Source organism: Mirounga leonina, unplaced genomic scaffold, assembly GCF_011800145.1.
Source record: "Mirounga leonina isolate KUSES-001 unplaced genomic scaffold, KU_Mleo_1.0 Mir_151, whole genome shotgun sequence".
Taxonomy (NCBI): Eukaryota; Metazoa; Chordata; class Mammalia; order Carnivora; family Phocidae; genus Mirounga; species Mirounga leonina.
The window spans coordinates 20,226,707-20,246,417 of record NW_023270377.1 but is presented as its reverse complement, the minus strand read 5'-3'; the positions used below and the strand labels follow the sequence as shown (position 1 = coordinate 20,246,417).

The following is a 19,711-nucleotide window of genomic DNA, read 5'->3' as shown; positions in this document are numbered from 1 at the left end:
TGTGATGTAAATAAGATTGTCTGCCTTATTTTTTAAATACTTTTTTCAAAAAACTTTTCAAGTACTTTAAAAATACCCACTTACATTCAAACAAAGTACTTATAATGTAAATTGTAGTGCTTTGCAAAGTTAATTGCAAACCATTTTTAGCTGCTTATTGAGGCAGGAAATTTCTGTTATTAAATGTATTTAAAGCTATACACTTCTTTAACAAAATCTGTAATGACTTTCCCCGTGGATCAATCCAGATTAGATTCTGCCTGGTTGTCATGGTCCCTCAAAACTCTTCATGAGTGATTTGTACCTCTGTCCTATTTGTAAATGTCCCACTTTCTGAAAAGAATCTTCTCTTCCTCGACTATCTGGGCTCACAGGATAATGCTTAGCTAGTGATGGTAGGGGCTGAAGACAGAATTCATTGCCTTTACCCCCAGACTGTCCCTTCCCGTGTCCCCAGTCTCTGTCCACTATCTCCCCAGTCTTCATGCCATCCTTATTAAATTCATCCTTCCTCTCCTTCTCACTGTGTCCCCTCCCCCACTAACAACCAAGAAAACAAACATAGACAGTGCCTTACCCCTTCCCCTCCTTCCACCTAGCCCAGTGCCTGCTACATGGTAAATTTTCAATAAAAGCTTGCTGGATTGTGAATATTCCAAATTTTAAATCTTTGGTATTATTGGGTTTTAACCTACAAGATTAAAAGCTGACATAGGAGCATGCTATCCAAATTAATTATGGTATCCACTTGTTCCCAGCATGGTTTTTATTTAATACAGCCTGTAGGGCAGGGCTGCCTTTTTTTTTTTTTTACTGTGGCCAACTTCTTGCATTGAGAAAAGCCACTGAAGAGACTGCCCCTTCCTGAGCTCATTTTTGACCCCATTGCATGAAGGCATTTGCTGAGAACTTCCAGTTGATTTCAGAGAATTTTTTTAAAGAAGAAGCAGTTTTTGATCATTTTACTTTTCCACCTTTGACCATCTATCTCTTCCTATCCTCTGTTTAGCAAAGGACACCCGCCATGTCTTCACAATTAGAGGCTAGGTTCACTGGCCCTCGGAAATGAACAAGCCTAGCTTCTGCCTAAGGTGGTTTATGGTCCAGGGGAGGTTGAGACAGAAAGAGAGACAAGCAGCTGGAAACGTAAGGCAGCAGACACCTTGGTTCCCTCATTTCTACGGGACTGGAGATTTCAGTTCTATTTCGAGTAAGATTGGTAGTGAAAGATACCGGTTTTCATTTTAACATCTTCTCTAGCTATGTGACCGGGAATAGATATTCTTGCTCATTGCCTCCCATGAGCTACTAAGTGAAGAAACCATTTTTATGAAGGACTGCCTGGGCACCCTAAAACCCACCTCTGGTCTCAGCCAGACTGGCAGAAGCCTGTGCTCTTGGTCCCTCCCTCCAATCCCCGGCAGCAGCAACAACACACTGTGCATCTCATTGCACTTGGTTGTGCGGGGATAGTCTGTACTAAGGAACAACAGCATCTTAAATCTCAATACATCTCATCAAATAAAGATATTACTGAGAAAACGTGATTTGTTTCATCGTGCAGTGGACTTTAGGATGAGCCCTGGGGAAGATGATTTCTTTATTGAGAATGCATGAATAGTCTGACAAGCCACACCTCTTACTTGTTTTTAAAAGTAACGGACACCAGACCTCTCAGCGTCTTGCATTTGCTGCTAGAAAGTTCAGCGTGTAGAACACCAAGATAGATGTTTTTAGTTCACTTTATTCCTGACTTTCTTTTTCTCTTTTCCTTCCTTGCTCCCACCTGTATTATAGGAGGTTTCATTCATACTTTAGAGCCCCTTGAAGTTGTCTGAACAAAGCCACAGGAAGAGAAGGTCGTGAGCCGGTTGAGGTCGCAGCCCGGTTACTTGGCCCTAGGAGAAGCTAACTGGCTGCGTGTCTTGGTTCTTCCTCCACAGCAGCCCTGGGGATGGGATTATTCGGGCTCCTCCAACCTGGGCGAGCTGAAGCTCCTGCTGGAGGAAGCGGTCATGCTGCGACGCCTCAAGTGTGACGTCCTGGCCCAGCTCCCGCCCAAGCAGCGCAAGATGGTAGCCATTGTCCCTGGCCAGATCAGCACCAAGGCCAGAGCCGCCCTGGACGCCGCGGCCAAGGAAATGACCACCATGAACAAAACTGTGAGTCTGGGGCTTGAGATGGGGACCTGGAAGTCGATGTGTCCACAGCTGGTCCTTCCCGGGAGGGGGTCCACCGGGGTCACCCAGAGTTCTCGGAGCTTGCTGTTCCAGGACCTCTTCCCACGCCCCTGGGCAAGGACCGTGAGCCCATGTCCTCTCTCAGCCTACCTAGTCTCCTTCCAAAATCTCTTCCTACTTTGCGGTTTTGTACATGTGTAGATCACTGTTGACAGATGGTAGTAAAGATAAACCCCATGGCAACGGCAGAATGGTGACGTACATTCAGAATCTCTCAGAGAGAATCAGAGTTTCTGTTTAGTGTATTTTGAGAATGCCTTAAAGTCTAGTAACTGTTACTCAGTCTAGTAACAGTTAGAAGTTAGTTCTAGGTGTATTTGTTATATACGTTAACCTCTTTTAGTCAAGATAACAGATCGACATTTATAGAACAGTAGGGTCTTCAGACCCTCTTAGCCCTTAATCCTTATTACAGTCATTTATGGTTGGTAAGAAGTTGGCATCCCCATTTTATAGAAAGGGAAACTAAGGCCCACAGAGAATGTGATTTACTCAGTCTTACGGCTGCTCCAAGCCTGTTACCCCTATATTTTAAGGTCTTAACACTATGGTGGTTTTATCTTTTCAAAACACTTTCATATCTGTCTTCAGTGTCACACTGTGCCAAGTGCGGTAAAGTAATTTACACCAGCTCCATTTCTGTCCTTTTGGGATAAAACCATCGCCAAGAAAATAACAGTCATTGACATTTCTTTGACATCATCATAAAGCATTATCTGAGCTTGTTATTACCCTGTGTAAAGAAAGTTAGATCAAGATGAGATCCCAGCCTTGTGGGAGAGCACAAAATAAATAAGAATGACAAGAGACAGAATGTGTAGGGTTTTTATGTTATTTTACCATGTTATGAGCAAGACCAATGGGTAACTTTTAAGAAACAAGAGTGGGGCGCCTGGGTGGCTCAGTTGGTTGAGCAACTGCCTTCGGCTCAGGTCATGATCCTGGAGTCCCGGGATCGAGCCCCGCATCGGGCTCCCTGCTCGGCGGGGAGTCTGCTTCTCCCTCTCCCACTCCCTGTTTGTGTTCCCTCTCTCGCTGTGTCTTTCTCTGTCAAATAAATAAATAAAATCTTTAAAAAAAAAAAAAAAAGAAACAAGAGTGTAGGGTAGAAGATACGCTGGTAAGTTGTCAAGCTGTCTGTAATTTACGCGTATTACATACAATAATCTGGATAGTCTGGAGGAAGTGAGCAGGCGTAATGTCTTCATTGTGGGGTTTTCCAGCAAAATTCCCCAGCACCGATGTGGAGATACAGACCAGTGGTTCTCAAACTGTATTTCAGTGGAACATGAGCCGAAGCAGAACATGTTGCTAAAATCACTGTTGGTGGTCTTTTTCTGATTTCTAGAGATAAAAATTCAATGAATGGAAATTCTTTTTTTTTTTTTTTTAGATTTATTTATTTTTTAGAGAGAGAGAGGGCTGGGGGTAGGGACAGAGGGAGAGAGAGAATGAGAATCCCAAGCAGGTGCTCTGCTGAGGAAAGAGCCCAGCATGGGACTCGATCTCACGACTCTGAGATCAGGACCTGAGCCAAAATCAAGGGTCAACCGCTCAACCAACTGAGCCACCTAGCCACCCCTGAATGGAAATTCTTTTTCTCAGTTTTAAGCTTTTTCTTAATAATTCTCTTAAATCTTTTATGTCTACTAACTGTTGCCCATGAGTGAACTCTGCCATCAAGAAAACCAATGAACAAGTATAGCAAATATATTAATGGGAAAAATTCAGATGTGGGGTATTTTTAGGTGCAAAGATCTGAATGTTTATAAATATTCTACATTTTAGTTCCTTGTGTGTGTGGTGGAGGTAAGCCTATCGGTATTTTGTGGAATTCCCCAGAGAATCCCCTCACCAGTCCCTGGTCCCCCTCCCAAACCAGGCAGAGACCAGCAATGTAGACAACAGAAAAAGCAGGCAGTGGGCATTTGAACTGAAGAGGAACAGCATATCGAGTGGCCAAGAGGCAGCTGTAAATTGTGCAGTATGGCTCAAAAGAAGTATGGGAATTTTTAACTTAGTGCAGCAAGGTTTGCAAGCATTTTTAAAATTTTTTGCCAATTTATGTAGTTCCTCGCCTTAGGTTATGGGGCTCTTTCTAAAGATGATTTCAAATGTGACCTGGAGGTTTGACTTCTGAGTTTACAGGCAATAATGGGCGCTGGGGGCGCCTGGGTGGCTCATTGGTTAAGCGTCTGCCTTCGGCTCAGGTCATGATCCCAGGGTCCTGGGATTGAGCCCCGCATAGGGCTCCCTGGTCAGCGGGGAGCCTGCTTCTCCCTCTCTCTCTGCCGCTCCCCCTGCTTGTGCTCTCTCTCTCTCTTTCTTTGTCAAATAAATAAATAGCATCTTAAAAAAAAAAATTTACTAGGCTAAACCATGGAAATCAGGAATGTTTGGTATTTTTATTTACATAGGTACTATGTAAATCCCCCGAATTCTTTGGGCTATTTTGATATTTTCTTTTAAACCTAAAAAGGGGAACCATGACGTGCCTCGTAGGCCTAGTGCTGGAAAAGTCCCTAAGGACAGTGTCAGTCGCTCTGAGACCCTCCTGTTGGGTGACTGTTCTCTCTGCTTCTTCATCCCAGAGTCATAACGCTGTTGTGCAGATTATGAAAAACCTTGATTGCAGTGGAATTCGAGAATCCAGCAGAGAAAGAGCCTAGAGCTCTTCTCAGTCCAGTGCTTGGGACTTGCTGTTTCCTTGGCATCTTAGGAGAATTAGGAGCTTGTTCCTAAAAGAGAGAAATTGAGTTGGTACAGATGACCCGCAGGATGATGCTGAAGCCGGATACTAGATTCTTTCCGATAAGAAGATAAATCCTTGATAAATTGGTTCCCTTTTGTGGTCTTTAATGTAAGCTCATTTTTATGTGGAACATCCAAGTAGAAAATGAATTTAGGAGCTTTGCCCTTGAGACTGCCAGAACCTTTCTTACTCCAAAGCCACTGATGTGGTGCATCTGTCAACTGCGGATCCGATTGGAGGCAAAACCCTCCCTCAGTTCAGGAAGGGGAACCCGTGTCAGCCAGGAGTTGGACTAGCTGGCCCTTGACATCCCTTCCAAACCCTGGCTGGCTGTGAAATCCTGCGTTGAAAAAGTCAAAATGGGGGTTAGTGGTTTTATGGTTTGGGGCAAGTAAGGAAGGCCTGTGAATCTACAGAAAGTTGCCCCTACCACTTTTTTTTTTTTTTTTTAGATTTTATTTATTTATTCATGAGAGACAGAGAGAGAGAGAGGCAGAGCGAGAAGCAGGCTCCCAAGGAGCAGGGAGCCGCATGCGGGGCTCGATCCCAGGACCCTGGGATCATGACCTGAGCTGAAGGCAGACGCTTAACCATCTGAGCCACCCAGGCGCCTACCCCTACCACTTTTAAGTTACTTTGTAGCCCCAAGTTTCCCAGCGGGGTTCCAGCAAAGGGCTCCTGCTCTGTCAAGAAGCAGTTCTTTGCTCCCTCACACCTTCCCATCTGGAGGAAGACATTTTTTTAAAAAAAAGCTTTAAATCACAGAAGCCAAGGCGAAGCGGCCCACTTATAAAACATAATGTACAATGAAAGCTCTTTCTTATTTTCAGGTGAAATAATAGCTGTCCCTTCCCGGGCTAAGAAAAGCTGACCTAATCCTCCTTTGTCTATAGTAATTTTTTGATCAGCAAACCAGGAACAGAAAAATAGAGCAAGTCCGCACAGACTTCCTGGTGACAGTGGCAGTTCACCCTTCTGCCGTTTGACAATACATTCAAATTCCAACAGAAAAAATAGAATCAAAACCCCAGTGGATCTAATTTAGTAAAAGCCGAAGAACAAAGAACGCAGGTTATTTAAAATTTCCTGGCCTGTGGCTGGCAAAAGAAGTGAGATCATTAATGCACTAGTATTGTGTCTACTCAGTTTTGGGGAGGTTTGGGTTTTTGTTTTTTTTTAAGATAATACTGTTGATCTCTCCTACATTAAAATAGCTGTCTATTGCATAAAATCTGTAAGATAAAAGTACTTAAAAGTAACATCGATCAAGTGTTTCTTATTACTACACTATGAACAAGAGTCACCTATCTTTTTTATCATATAATTTTGGCATATATGATCTGGGTAGTTTTTCTATAAAATGTGTGTATATTTGGCTTTCAAATATGCATGATTTACACGTACACTTATATATAGATACAGATATAATTTATGTATATAATAAGTAACATATTTTTGAAAGCAGAATTGGTACCCTATAAATGTCTATCAGGTGGGGAGGAAAACAGGTTACAAAACTTCATCCTGAACACTTTTCTGTGTTGTTAAATGTTCTTTTAAAGCACAATATGTGTTTTCTCTCATGGCCATATTAGAATTTTGCCAGGAATTGTGAGTTGGACATTTGGGTTATTTCAGTTCCCTATTGTAAGTAACCAGATACCAAGAAAGCAGCTTCCATAGGAATTTGTGAACGTGGACTGTATGGTGAGGGTAGGCATGAAGGAGTGAGTTGCTGCAACATGGGGCTGGGCGCACTTGGAAGTCATCCCTGCCAGTGCCCGTGGGCCGACCCCACAACTGAGTATGATAAAGGGGTTTGCTCCCCACACCTCCTCAGCTCTTGGTGGTAAAGCTCAGGCGAGGTTTCTCAGAGTGCTTTCTGCCACTTGCCTATCTGTTTGTTCTGCCCTCCCCCTCTCTGCTTAGCCGGTGTGGAGGGAGAGAGCGTGGGTGAGAGGAAGGACCTGACAGGAGCAGGGGTGGCCTCTGAAGGGCACGGGAGTCAATGTGAAGACAGGATGACTGGGGTGCGCTCTGCTTGAGGCATGCCCACTTGCGGGTGAGGTCAGCACTTGGAAGCCTGGCTCTGTCCCTTTGCTGTATCCTACCAGGGACCGCATTATGTTAGAGGGCCTGGCCTGCTACAAGGGACCCTTTGAGGGGACATGAATGTACCTCAGACGTCTGTGAGCTCTTTGTCCAGAAGGGAAAAGTGTGTGTCCAGAGCTTCATCAGAGTCTACACTGGGTCTATAGCTGAAAAAGAGTTTAAGACACACTGTCACAGAGTTGTATCTCCAACAAGAGTTCTCAGGAAGTTTGTTCAGTTGTACCTCTGCCACAAGGCAGGAGGGACGGTGGCCACCACTGCCACAAGAATGACATGGCCCCACTAGCCTGTCAGCGGCCCCCTGGCTTCCTGTGGTTCCGGGTTATCTTCCTTCTTTCTCATCAAGTCCTCGAGGAAAGACACTGTTGGGAGGCAGGAAGCTGTTTGGACCAGGCAGCTTGTCCCACCACCTGTGGTGTCCGTTGTTTAAGGTACAGCCTGGCTTCAGGGCCATGGATGTTATTACTGTGGGCTCACTTCCTTGTTACATGAAGAAGCTATCGTGTCTGTCACCTGCCTCACAGACCCCCAGGGGCATCTGTAATCCACGCTTGCTACTGGAAGGAGAGGGCCACCCTAGCAGTGATGGTAAGGGTGTCTGTCATCTCTGGGGAACCCAGAGTGATGGTAAATGTTTTCTCATAATATTGTGAAACTGTGCACCTCCTGTGCTAGCATCCTTGATTAGTATTTATTTAGACGCCAGCTATAAAGAAAACATGGTTTCTTCTCCTGGGAGGTCAATGGCCTTATGTGGGAGCCAGGCCAAAAGACACATGAATAATGGTTTTGAGATGATTCTACAAGAGACTAGTTGGGGTCCATTGGAATTGATTCAGTAAGTCTTGGACAGAAGGAAGCTTTATCAATTGCGTATGGACACAGCATGGCAGAAGAAAAAGGGGAGGCAAAAAGCAGCTTGGGCCAGTGTCATGTGTAAGTTGTCAGCAGACTATAGGAAGTGGTTTACATAGCTTAACAAGGGCTGCATTTCAGCTGATCACGTGAGCCTGTGTGGATGGTGGAGCGTGGCCCAGGCACCTTTCCCGAGGGCTCTCATGTTCTAGGTCTCACCACTGGCTGTTCACAACAGTTCCTGGGAGATGACAGAGGACCTGTAATGGTGCACCTCTGATGACAGACTAGAGTCTCTGCGGCTCCCATGGCTCGACTAAATTGAGTGGATGAGTCGGGGTCTCCCAGCTCCGATAACTGGCATTAGGATTTGTAAAGCTCCAAGCGGTGATGATTATGTTAGCTCATCCCAGGGTTCGCAGAGTGGGAGACTTTCAACCCTAGACTTCTCTTTCCACAGAAACGGCAGCAGAAAGAAGCCCTCCTTCTCTTCTTCAACAGAACAGCTGAAGCTAAAATCCCATCTGTCATGTAAGTGGCCACCAAGTGTCGCCTTCTCTCTCCCACACTCTGTCTCTCTCTCATCTTGAAAAAGAAACACCTATCACCTTAACCTCCCAGAATGGTTTTACTGCTGTGCAAGAAACAATCAGAGCCTAGAATTACAGCTGCCTTCAATACAAAGTTCAGGGCAGCGTAGCCTCATCACCCGCAGGGCATAAGCGGGCCTGTCACAGGAGCACTGCCGGTCGAGTTTGGGGTCCTCGACAGCTCCTGTCTTAACCAAGCTGGAGCTGCTGCCACTTACAAGGAGGGTGGGGTTGACCAAACACTAAAGGGAGCTTTTCCCCGTAGTAGGAAACTGTGGTCATTTGCCTGTAGACACAAGTGAGGGGTTTCATGGAAGACCAAGAAGGCTGCCTTATGGGGATTCTCTGGTATTCTCCAAAGACATGAAGTCTCAGCCATTATTTACCTGCATAAAAAGGCAACTGTCAAAGTTTGTTCAAAAGATATGGGCAAGGGGCCATTGTCACACTTAAGTTTTCCTTCCGCCTTCTATACTAAGGCTGAAGTCATAATTCCTATTCTTAAATGTATTCACTGACTTGAAAAATTGTCTGCCTTTCTTAAAGAAAGGAAAAACCCACTCATGTTCAAATATTCACTGTGGTAGAAACCTGAGGCAATTCTCATGACGTGCATTTGCCTGATTTTTTATTGTTTAACATTCATGAGAGACTCTGGCAGGATAATGGTCCAAGTGATTTAATTACAATGAAAATGAATTTAGCGTGGGTTGAGCGGTGCCAGCTTGGCTGTGGGGACCAAGATCTGTGGATAAATTGAGACACACGCAGCCTACCCCACCCTCTCACTAAGCCTCCAGATCCCCCAGCCTCTCCGGCCTCTCCCTCTGCACCCTAAATGCAGCAAGAGAGTGCATTCACCACATGATTCAAATCTAAGATCCCCCCTCCAAAAAGACTGCTGAATGTTGGCCAGCTCTCCTTCACCCTCGGGCCGCTGCCCTTTTCATTTATGAGACTGTTAGGAGACTAATGAACTCCAGCTGTGGTTTTACAACCTGGAAACTTCTCTCTCAGAAACTCATCAGAATTGCCCCCACCAACCCATTTCTCACGAGCTGCTGAATAACAGATGGCAAGGGTGTGATTCTTTTCCCTCACTCTCTCCGCTCGTGACCTACAAAATTCAGGGCCTACTGAGTGCTGGGCCCAGAACCACCCATTTCTCTGAGAAATGTTAAATCTGGCCATTCTGCCACCTCATAAATAAACTTTGGTACTACCTTGTTTTAGTGTGTTTAGGCTGCTGTAACAAAAATACAGTAGATTGGGTGGCTTGAACAACAGGAATTTTTTTCTCACGCTTCTAGAGGCTGAGAAGTCCAAGATCGAGGCAACAGCAGATGTAATGTCTGGTGAGGGCCCTCTTCCTGGCTTGTAGATGACTGTCTTCTCCCTGGGTCCTCTCGTGACAGAAGGGGGGGGTCTCTGATAAGGGCATTGATTTCATTCATGAGGGCTCTGCCTGTGTGACCTTATCCCTTCCCAAAGGTCTCATCTCACAATAACCTCACCTTGGGGGTTACTGTTTGAACAGGATTTGGCGGGTGCAGGGGGGGGCGTCAGGGTGCAAACATTCCATCTATTACATACCTTACACATACTTTTTCAAAATTCTGTGATAAATTGTATAGTGATTTCTAATTTCCAACCAGTTTTGACATCTGCTAACTCATTTCACACTTACAGCCTCTTTGTGAGATCAGTCAAGTAAGTCAAACTGGCCCCATTTTTAAAATGCAGAGACAGAGTAAATCTCATGTCTGTCTCTAGGTCTCAGAGTCACACGACTAGTAAGTGGAAATTAGATTATAAATCTTAAAACCCCATTTCCTCTGCCAATTGTTTTTCTTCCCCTTTTTGCTGTTGTTTGTTTTCATTTTAATGGGCATCTTTTGATATAAAAGCCAACGGTATTGTGGTAGGCAGATATTTCCAGCCTGGTAACTTAGGGACTTGGGAAGGATAGAAATAAAAAACCACATCTGAGATGTAGAGGGGAGAGAGGAACGAGGAAAACTGGGACCTGTAGTTGTTAATGAGCTGTCCAACTTGATTTTACGGCCTTGTGACTTTTTGATGTTGTAGCAATAAACTTTCTTGCTTATATCATGGCAAATTTTATGTCTCTCAAACTAATTAGATTCTATTAGTACCTGCTCTTCACAAATTGAACTCAAATCCATTCCCTGGTTGGCCATAGTGTTGCTTGAAAATAATTCTTAGGTGCTTAGAGGACAGGTCACCACCTGCCTGACAGGAAACCTTTGAGATTTGTCCTTCTCCAAGGAGGGCAGTGTCTGTTCTATGCCCAGACACACCCACGTGTGAGGATGGCCTCAGGCCGAGTGAGTCCTTTTCGTCAAATGCAGTGACTATATCCTGGACCTACTGTTTGTGTCCAAGGAGGCTCACCTTCCCGTTGCCTATGTGGGAACAGTGACGTGTCCTGGGATTGTGAACCCCCTGCAGGGCATTAATTCCAGGGAAGCCATAAGAGTCTGCTGACTGGGTGACCCCTACCCCCACCCCCAATAGCTCCCAGTGTAGCTGCCTTCCTTCGGGGCCACAGCTTAAAGAGGGGGTAGGAAGTCAAGAAAAAACAGTGATGGAGGAGAGAAGTAAATCAAGGGGAGAAAAGAGCAAGCAAACAAGGTTCTTCACTCCATCTTCCTTTGCCTCAGAAAAAAATTCCCTTCCCACTGACTTAGCTGTTGGCCCTGTAGCTTGCCCCCTGCTGTGTGAGGGAGCTGGGGAACTTTGCCTGACCGGCTCTTCAGTACTATTAAGTTTCAATATCACACTTCCAGAAATTTGAGTACTGTCAAGAATCCTGTAATCCCCTGCCTAGGCATTTTCAGATCTTAGACGACATTTCAATTTGTACTGAAAACACATTACAATGATAGTAGCAGCAAAAGTGAAAACTGTTAATTATCTTCTGTGGTCCCAGATAGTAAGAAAGTTTCAGTAGCATATCAGACACATAAAACGTAACGATACTTTATTTGTGTATGGAGGATGACTTAAAAGCATAGAAGAACTCTTTCTGCACGTGGCAGAAGGTGGCTTCCCCACAGCTTCCAATTTTGCTTCTTCTACTTAGGTGACCTGGCCTGAGGCGTAGGGCAAGAGGTCAGCTCTCAGAGAAAGGGAGGGAAAGGGCAGGGGAGGGCAGCTACCTCGAAGGTGTCTGCTAAAGATGCAGTGGAGTAATTTCAACTGGATAAGTATATGTTGAATTTATTGTGCTCTCATTGTCAAATGCAGTGAATATATCCTGGACCTCCTGGAAAGTGGAAGAGAGAAGTTTCTAGTATTCGCACACCATAAGGTAGTCCTGAGTGCAATTACAAGAGAGCTTGAGAAAAAGGTAAGCTCCCTTCAAAATTCAACACAGGGTGCTCCTTTCGTGTGTTGGCTGCTGAGTGGTTCTGAGCAGGTTGAGGGCAGATCTGAACCAAAGAAGTGAGATGATGTTTCCAGAAACATTGCTGAAGACTTTCTGAAGCATCCTTGCTTGTAGAACCACAGTGGGGTCAAAATACTTCCCAGCAGTGTCCTTTAACTTCTTCCCTGCTCCCTGCAGCTACCCCTGGAGCCTTGCTTTGAGAACAAGGATCCACTGTGAACAATGGATCTTTCATGACTCTGTAAATAATTACAAGACTGTCAAGAAAGGAGGTAGCAGAAATTCTCTTGTGCGGAAACAAGTATTTATATGAATATCCTCTTCCTTTTGTTCTTCCTTGTTACCGTCAAAGTGGCTTTATTAATCGTACATGGCAACATGCAACTTCAGTCGAGTTTGTGGCCCTTATTACATTGAATGAAAAATATCCAGAAAGATTTCCAAGGATGTTCATTAAAACTAAACACATCAAATTAAGAAACAAAACTTACGAAGTTGTAACATTTCACATGGAAGTGCTGCCCAATCTTCACCAGCTTCTGCATATAGAATTAAATCAGAACAGCTAAACACATTGTATTTTCACCTCCCTTTTCATTTTTGGTTAAATTTAGGACCATAAATTGCTTTTTGACTTCCTTCATCTTTATTACATTTTATGTAATGTTTCTTTTCTTTTCCTTTTTTTAAGAGAGTGTGTGCACGCACATGCGTGCGCAGTAGGGGAGGGGCAGAGGGAGAGAGAGAATCTGAGCGCCGGGCCCAAGGCAGGGCTCGATCCCATGACCCTGAGGTCATGACCCAAGCCAAAATCAAGCACTGGTAGCTCAACTGGCTGAGCCACCCAGGCGCCCTTGTAATGTTTCAAACATGGAGAGGAGTACAGAGAAACATAAAGCAGCCACTTGTGTGTCTGCCACCCGGATTTAATAAATTGTTTTGTTATATTTATTTCAAAGTGTGTATTTTAAGTAATAACATACTTAGGCCCCTCAGCAGCCCTCTAATTCATTCTCTGTCCTCCTCCCTGGATGTAAGCACTGTCCCCAGTCCTTCCCTCCATGTTGTCATACTTTACTCCAAAGTATATATAGTCTCCTCTGTATGTATTTTTTAACATACATAAATGGCAGCATAATGTGAGTATCCTGAAATTTGCCTTTTCGCTCAATGTTATTTTTGAAATTTTTCCGTGTAGTATTATAGCTATAGCTCATTCACCATAAATGCAGAATAGTATCTCTCTGGGTGACTGTAGCACAGTTTATTCATTCTCCTGGTGAGAGACATGGAATTTTATTTACAGTTTTTGCTATTATATGAATACTTTGACATGCATGTGTACGTACATGTAGGCATGTCCATGCATGATCTTGTATAACCATTGGATAGGCTCGTCTTCAACTCTACTAGGTATTGTCACATTTCTCCCCCAGGTGGTAATTCACATTTATAATTGCACCAACAGCATTTGGAAATTCCTACTGTTTTGAGTGCTCACTAACACTTCGTATTATCAGACTTTTTACTTGTGCCACTCCAATGAAATGAAATCTCGGCTCTTTCTTATGTTAATTTGCATTTCCCTGACTACTACTAACAGTTGTATCCTTTTATGTGTTTACTGGTGATTTCAGGCTCTCTTCTGTAGATACTCTGCCTGTTTTACTGTTAGATGGTTTGTCTTTCTCTTACTGATTTGGAAATATTCTTTATAAATTCTGGATATTTATCAGATAACATTTTTTTCTTTTCATTTTGTTGAAGTTTTATTGAGCAGAGTGTTTAATTTTTACTTTAGTTGTTATAACTGAAATACATTTCAAGTTTATTAGTTTTTTCTATATGGTTTTTAAGTTTTATGAATGATTTAAGAAATCTTTCCCTACTTAAGGTCATAAAGATTTTCTCCAGTGATTTTTTTTTTCCTGAGAATTTTAGAGGTGGTTCATTAATCCACCTGGGCTTGAATTTTGTATATGATGTGATGCAGGAAGCCAGCCAAAGGAATTAAAATCTATGATCCCTGGATAGGAAAAATCAGAGCTGTCACTATATTCAAGCAACTCAAGACAGTTAATTGGAAAACTGTCAGAATGCGTAAGAGTTTAACAGGGTGCCTAGATTCCAAATAAATATACTAAAATAAATTGCTTTTTTTATATACCAGCTATAACTAATAAGTAAATACAATGGAAAAAAGATCAAATTCGGAGCAACAAAAACGTATAAAGTACCTAATAGTAACCTCACCAAGAAGAGTGTAGAAACCAATGAAGAACTGGAGAGACTTGGGCCATGCTTCAGTGTAAACACTGTAAAAATACTGGTCCTTCCCACATGAATTCGTAGGCTTGACTCAATCCCAATAAAAATTCCAATTGGTTATTTTAAGGGAACCTTATATTATTATGCTAAAGGAGTTTCAAAAAATAAGCAGGAGAGATATCTAAGACAACTTTGAAAAAGAAGACCAATGTTGATAGATTTGTGCCTCCAGATATTAAAATCTGTTATAAAACTCAGCCAGGCTAGTCCAAGAACTGGTGGTCAGATGGTTGGAATAGAATGGATAGCCCTCTTTAGTATTAATAACTCTTTAGTTGAATGGCCCTTTAGTATAAAAAGACAATGTATAATCAAGGAGTCATCAAAAATTAGGCTTAATTTATTCAACAAAAAAAGTTTGGGTGATTGACTAAGTAATTGGGTAGAATACTTAAATGAAACTCAACTTCACTGTTTATTAAATTTCAGACAAATCAAAGCTCATTAAAACCATAAAGCATTAGAAGAAACTACAGATGAATATATAGCTGATCGCTGGATGGGGAATGACTTTCTAAACATAAAAACAATGAGGGGCGCCTTGGTGGCTCAGACAGTTAAGTGTCTGCCTTCGGCTCAGGTCATGATCCCAAGGTTCTGGGATCGAGCCCCACATTGGGCTCCCTGCTCAGCGGGGAGTCTGATTCTCCCTCTCCTTCTGACCTGCCCCCTTGCTTATACTCTCTCTCTGTCAAATAAATAAAATCTTTAAATAAATAAATCAATAAATAAACAAACATAAAAACAATGAAAGAAACCACAAAGGAAAAAAATTGATTTAAATTACCTAAAACTATGGATCTGTTCTGTCACAAACACACATTGGCTAGACCATGGGGGTTTTTTATACATTTGGTACCTTTTCACAGGGCAATTTGGCAGTAACTTAATGCACACTCAACTTTTTCCAAGCTTGTCTTCTAGGAATTTATCCTAAGGAAATAATGAGACCAAACAAAGATTTATGTATAAGATTAGTGATATTATTATTTATAATATTGAATAATTAGAAACCTAAATGTTTGTCAGTAGACATACTGTTAAATAGTAGTCTGTTTAACCATAAAACATAATAATGTAGATCCATGGTTCTTAACTTTGTGGAGATCACAGGACCCTTTAAGATATGAACCTAAGATATGAAAAAATGTGCAGCGCTTACTATTGATAATAGTGCAGTGAGCTGGACATGCTCATACATTACTTATTGGAAAGCAATTTGGTGATAATATCAGGATCCTTAACTCTTGGCCTCTTGCCAAAGTATTTTGATTTTTAGTAGTACAGTCTAAGGAAATAACCAAATATGGGCAAAGAACCATGAACAGGTTTATTTTAACCCATCCTTTAAAATTTTTTTTATTCTAATAGTTTTATAGAGATCTAATTGCCGTGCAATAACCTGCACCTAGGTGTACAGTTTGATAAGAATTAAGACAGTGAAGGGGCACCTGGGTGGCTCAGTTGGTTAAGCATCGACTCTTGATCTCAGCTCAGATCTTGATCTCAGGCTCGTGAGTTCAAGCCCATAGTGAATGTGTCTGTTGGCCCCAGGAGTTTCCTTGTGCTCTTTGTAATCCCTCCTGTTTTTCCCTGCCCTCCCATCTCCAGGCCACCACAGATCTGCTCTCTGTCCCTCTAAATTAATTTGCATTTTTAGGGCTTTATATAAATGTGGAATGATTCAGTGTGTACTCTTTTTTAAATTTGATTTCTCTCAGCATATTTTGAGACTCATCTGTTATTGCACGTGTCATCTGTTCATTCCTTCTTTTTGCTGAGTAATATTCTGTTGTATGTATATACCATGATTTTTATCCATTCACCTGTTGGTGGATGTTCGCCAACCCATCTTTTTTAGTGAAAATGAAGAATCCCCCAGGGGCGCCTGGGTGGCTCAGTCGGTTAATTAAGCGTCCAACTCTTGGTTTCTGCTCAGATCATGATCTCAGGGTTGTTAGATGGAGCACCGAGTCAGGCTCTGTGCTCGGCAGGGAGTCTGCTTGAGATTCTCTCCCTCTGCCGCTCCCCCTACTCATATTCTCTCTGTCTCTCTCAAATAAATAAATCTTTTTTTTTTTTAAAGATTTTATTTATTTATTTGACAGAGAGAGAGAGATGGAACACAAGTGGGGGAGAGGGAGAAGCAGGCCCCCTGCCGAGCAGGGAGCCTGATGTGGGGCTCGATCCCAGGACCCCAGGATCATGACCTGAGCCGAAGGCAGACGCTCAACGACTGAGCCACCCAGGCGCCCCAATAAATAAATCTTTAAAAAACAAAAAGAATCTCCCAAATATGAAGAAATACACGAATGGATAAATTATACTGTTGCCACATAACAAAATATTATATGGACATTAAAAATCATGTTTTAGAAAACTAATAATTTAGTTTATTTTCAATATAATGTTTATTGGAGAAAAGCAGGATATAAAACTTTGTGTTTAAAAGCTTATCATATACATTGAGAAGAGAGTACCTGGCAAAAATAGATTGGTAATAGGAGCACCTGGGCGGCTCATTCAGTTAAGCATCTGCCTTCGGCTCAGGTCATGATCCCAGGGTCCTGGGATTGAGCCCCACGTGCGGGGTCTCTGCTGAGCAGGGATCCTGCTTCTCCCTCTCCCTTTGCCTGATGCTCCCCCTGCTTGTGCCTTCTCTCTCTTTCTGTCAAATAAATTAAATCTTTAAGAAAAAATAGATTGGGGGGCACCTGGGTGGCTCAGTTGTTACACGTCTGCCATCGGCTCAGGTCATGATCCCAGGGTCCTGGGATCGAGCCCCACTTTGGGCTCCCTGCTCGGCAGGAAGCCTGCTTCTCCCTCTCCCACTCCCCCTGCTTGTGTTCCCTCTCTCTCTGTCAAATAAATAAATAAAATCTTAAAAAAAAAGAAAAAATAGATTGGTAGTAGTCCTGATATTTGTATTTCCTTTGTAATGTTTGTCTTTATCATTAGAAAAAAAAAATGGATAAATCCCCCCTAAAAGAAGATAAAATTCAACTGGACATGCAAGGAGCATGTGGCCCAGCAGCCAACTCCTGGGCATTCATCTCAGATTAGTGAAAACTTGTGTTTACATGGAAACTTGTATACAGATGTTCATGGCAGCTTGATTTGTAGTAGCCTCAAACGAGCCAGCCCACATGTCCATCCAGAGGTGAAGGGCCACACTGTGGTATGGCCACACCACGGAATATTACTCAGGAGTAAGAAAGGAAGGAGCTACCACCGCACGCAGCGCCCTGGTTAGATCTCCAGGGAATGATGCCGAGTGTAAAACAGCCCGTCCCAAAAGGTTGCCCACTATATGACTCCATTGATAAAACATTCCTGAAGTGAAAGGCACCTGGGAATGGGGCAGGGAGCAGGAGGGAGGTGGGTGTGGTTGTAAAAGGGCCATAGAAGGATCCTTGTGGTGTTAGAACTGTTCAGTGTCTCTTTTTTTCTTTGTTTTTTTCTTTTTTTTTTTAAGTAAGCTCTGTGCCCACATGGGACTTGAACTCACAACCCCAAGATCAGGAGTCTCATGCTTTACCCACTGAGCCAGCCAGGTGCCCCATAACTGTTCAGTGTCTTGACTGTGAAGGCAGATACGTGAAAAGCCACAGGAGTGATACCATTGTGTAGGATATACACATACGAGTTTAAGTAAAACAGGACACTGAGTAAGATCAGTACATCGTATCAAAGTCAATATCCTGGTTATGATACACTATAACAAAATATTACCCCTGGGAGAAAGTGGGCCAGATGTGCAAGGAATCCCTGTGTTTTTGCTTAAACTAAAGGGAATCTACAGTTCTCTCAGCACAAATGTCAATTTGAAATGAAAAGACCAGCAGCTCCGAAAGCAGTGTCAAGTGAAGACTATGCGCTGGCGGGTCTGAGCCAGCATGGCAGCGTGGCTGTGTCCTTGGGGCCACGGCCGCTGAGCCCCGGGCCCCCGTGCAGCCCACCTTGCCTCCCCTCTTGTCCCCTCAGCACGTGCCGCACATCCGCATCGACGGCTCCACCTCGTCGGCAGACCGGGAGGACCTCTGCCAGCAGTTCTGTCTGTTCGAGAAGCACGCCGTGGCCGTGCTGTCCATCACCGCTGCCAACATGGGCCTCACCTTCTCCTCGGCTGACCTGGTGGTGTTTGCTGAGCTGTTCTGGAATCCAGGGGTAAGGGACACAGGAGACAGGAGCGAGGGTCAGTCTGGGCAGATAGGGTTGCCGGGAGCTGTCCCTAGCACCAGTTTTTTGGGGTTTTTTTGTTTTTTTTTATGTTATGTTAGTCACCATACAGTACATCATTAGTTTTTGATGTGATCCACGATCCATTGTTTTCATATAACACCCAGTGCTCCATGCAGTACGTGCCCTCCTTAATACCCATCACCGGGCTAACCCCTCCCCCCTTCCCTGTCCCCTCTAAAACCCTCAGTTTGTTTCTCAGAGTCCATAGTCTCTCATGGTTCATCTCTCCCTCCAGTTCCCCCGCTTCATTTTCCCTTCCTTCTCCTAATGTTCTCCATGCTATTCCTTATGTTCCACAAATAAGTGAAACCATATGATAATTGACTTTCTCTGCTTGACTTATTTCACTTAGCATAATCGCCTCCAGTCCCTTCCATGTTGATGTAAAAGTTGGGTATTCATCCTTTCTGATGGCTGGGTAATATTCCATTGTATATACGGATTACATCTTCTTCATCCATTCATCTGTTGAAGGGCATCTCGGCTCTTTCCACAGTTTGGCTATTGTGGACATTACTGCTATGAACATTGGGGTGCATATGGCCCTTCTTTTCACTACATCTGTGTCTTTGGGGTAAATACCCAGTAGTGCAATTGCTGGGTCATAGGGTAGCTCTATTTTTAATTTTCTGAGGAACCACCACACTGTTTTCCAAAGTGGCTGTACCAACTTGCATTCCCACCAACAGTGTAAGAGGGTTCCCCTTTCTCCACAACCTCTCCAACATTTGTTGTTTCTTACCTTGTCAATTTTTGCCATTCTAACTGGTGTAGGGTGGTATCTCATTGTGGCTGGTATCCAGGATCTATAAAGAACTTCTCAAACTCAACACCCAAAAAACAAATAATCAAGTCAAAAAATGGGCAGAAGACATGAACAGACACTTCTCTGAAGAAGACATACAAATGGCTCACAGACACATGAAAAAATGTTCATCATCATTAGCCATCAGGGAAATTCAAATTAAACCACATTGAGATACCACCTAGCACCAGTTTTGTCTTCTTCCATCCGTTTTTGCTAGGCCTCAGAAACATGTTTGTACTTCCCACGTGTCAGTCTTCAAAGAAGTGAAGGCTCGCACGTCCGTCGGCTAGTTATTAGATCTTCATGGCAGTCTCCTCTAAGTAGTAGGATTATCGACTCCACTTTCCCGAAGGGAATGTTGAAGTGTGGGAA

At 43.3% G+C, this 19,711-nt stretch overlaps 1 protein-coding gene across 10 annotated transcripts in view; it reads left to right on the top strand.

Annotated features, from left to right (window-relative positions):
* Window positions 1–19,711, top strand: part of SMARCAL1 (SWI/SNF related, matrix associated, actin dependent regulator of chromatin, subfamily a like 1) — a 58,713-nt gene that overhangs the window by 33,175 nt on the left and 5,827 nt on the right. For 9 of the 10 annotated variants that reach the window (XR_004679594.1, XM_035007184.1, XM_035007183.1 and 6 more), the window contains 4 exons: window positions 1,944–2,162; window positions 8,420–8,490; window positions 11,820–11,922; window positions 18,274–18,456. Coding sequence is in view for 9 of the 10 variants with exons in the window: in XM_035007184.1 (XP_034863075.1) it covers window positions 1,944–2,162; window positions 8,420–8,490; window positions 11,820–11,922; window positions 18,274–18,456 (576 nt within the window). In the remaining variant the exon portion in view is untranslated. The remainder of the gene's footprint in view (window positions 1–1,943; window positions 2,163–8,419; window positions 8,491–11,819; window positions 11,923–18,273; window positions 18,457–19,711) is intronic. The other variant, XM_035007186.1, reaches the window with a different exon arrangement.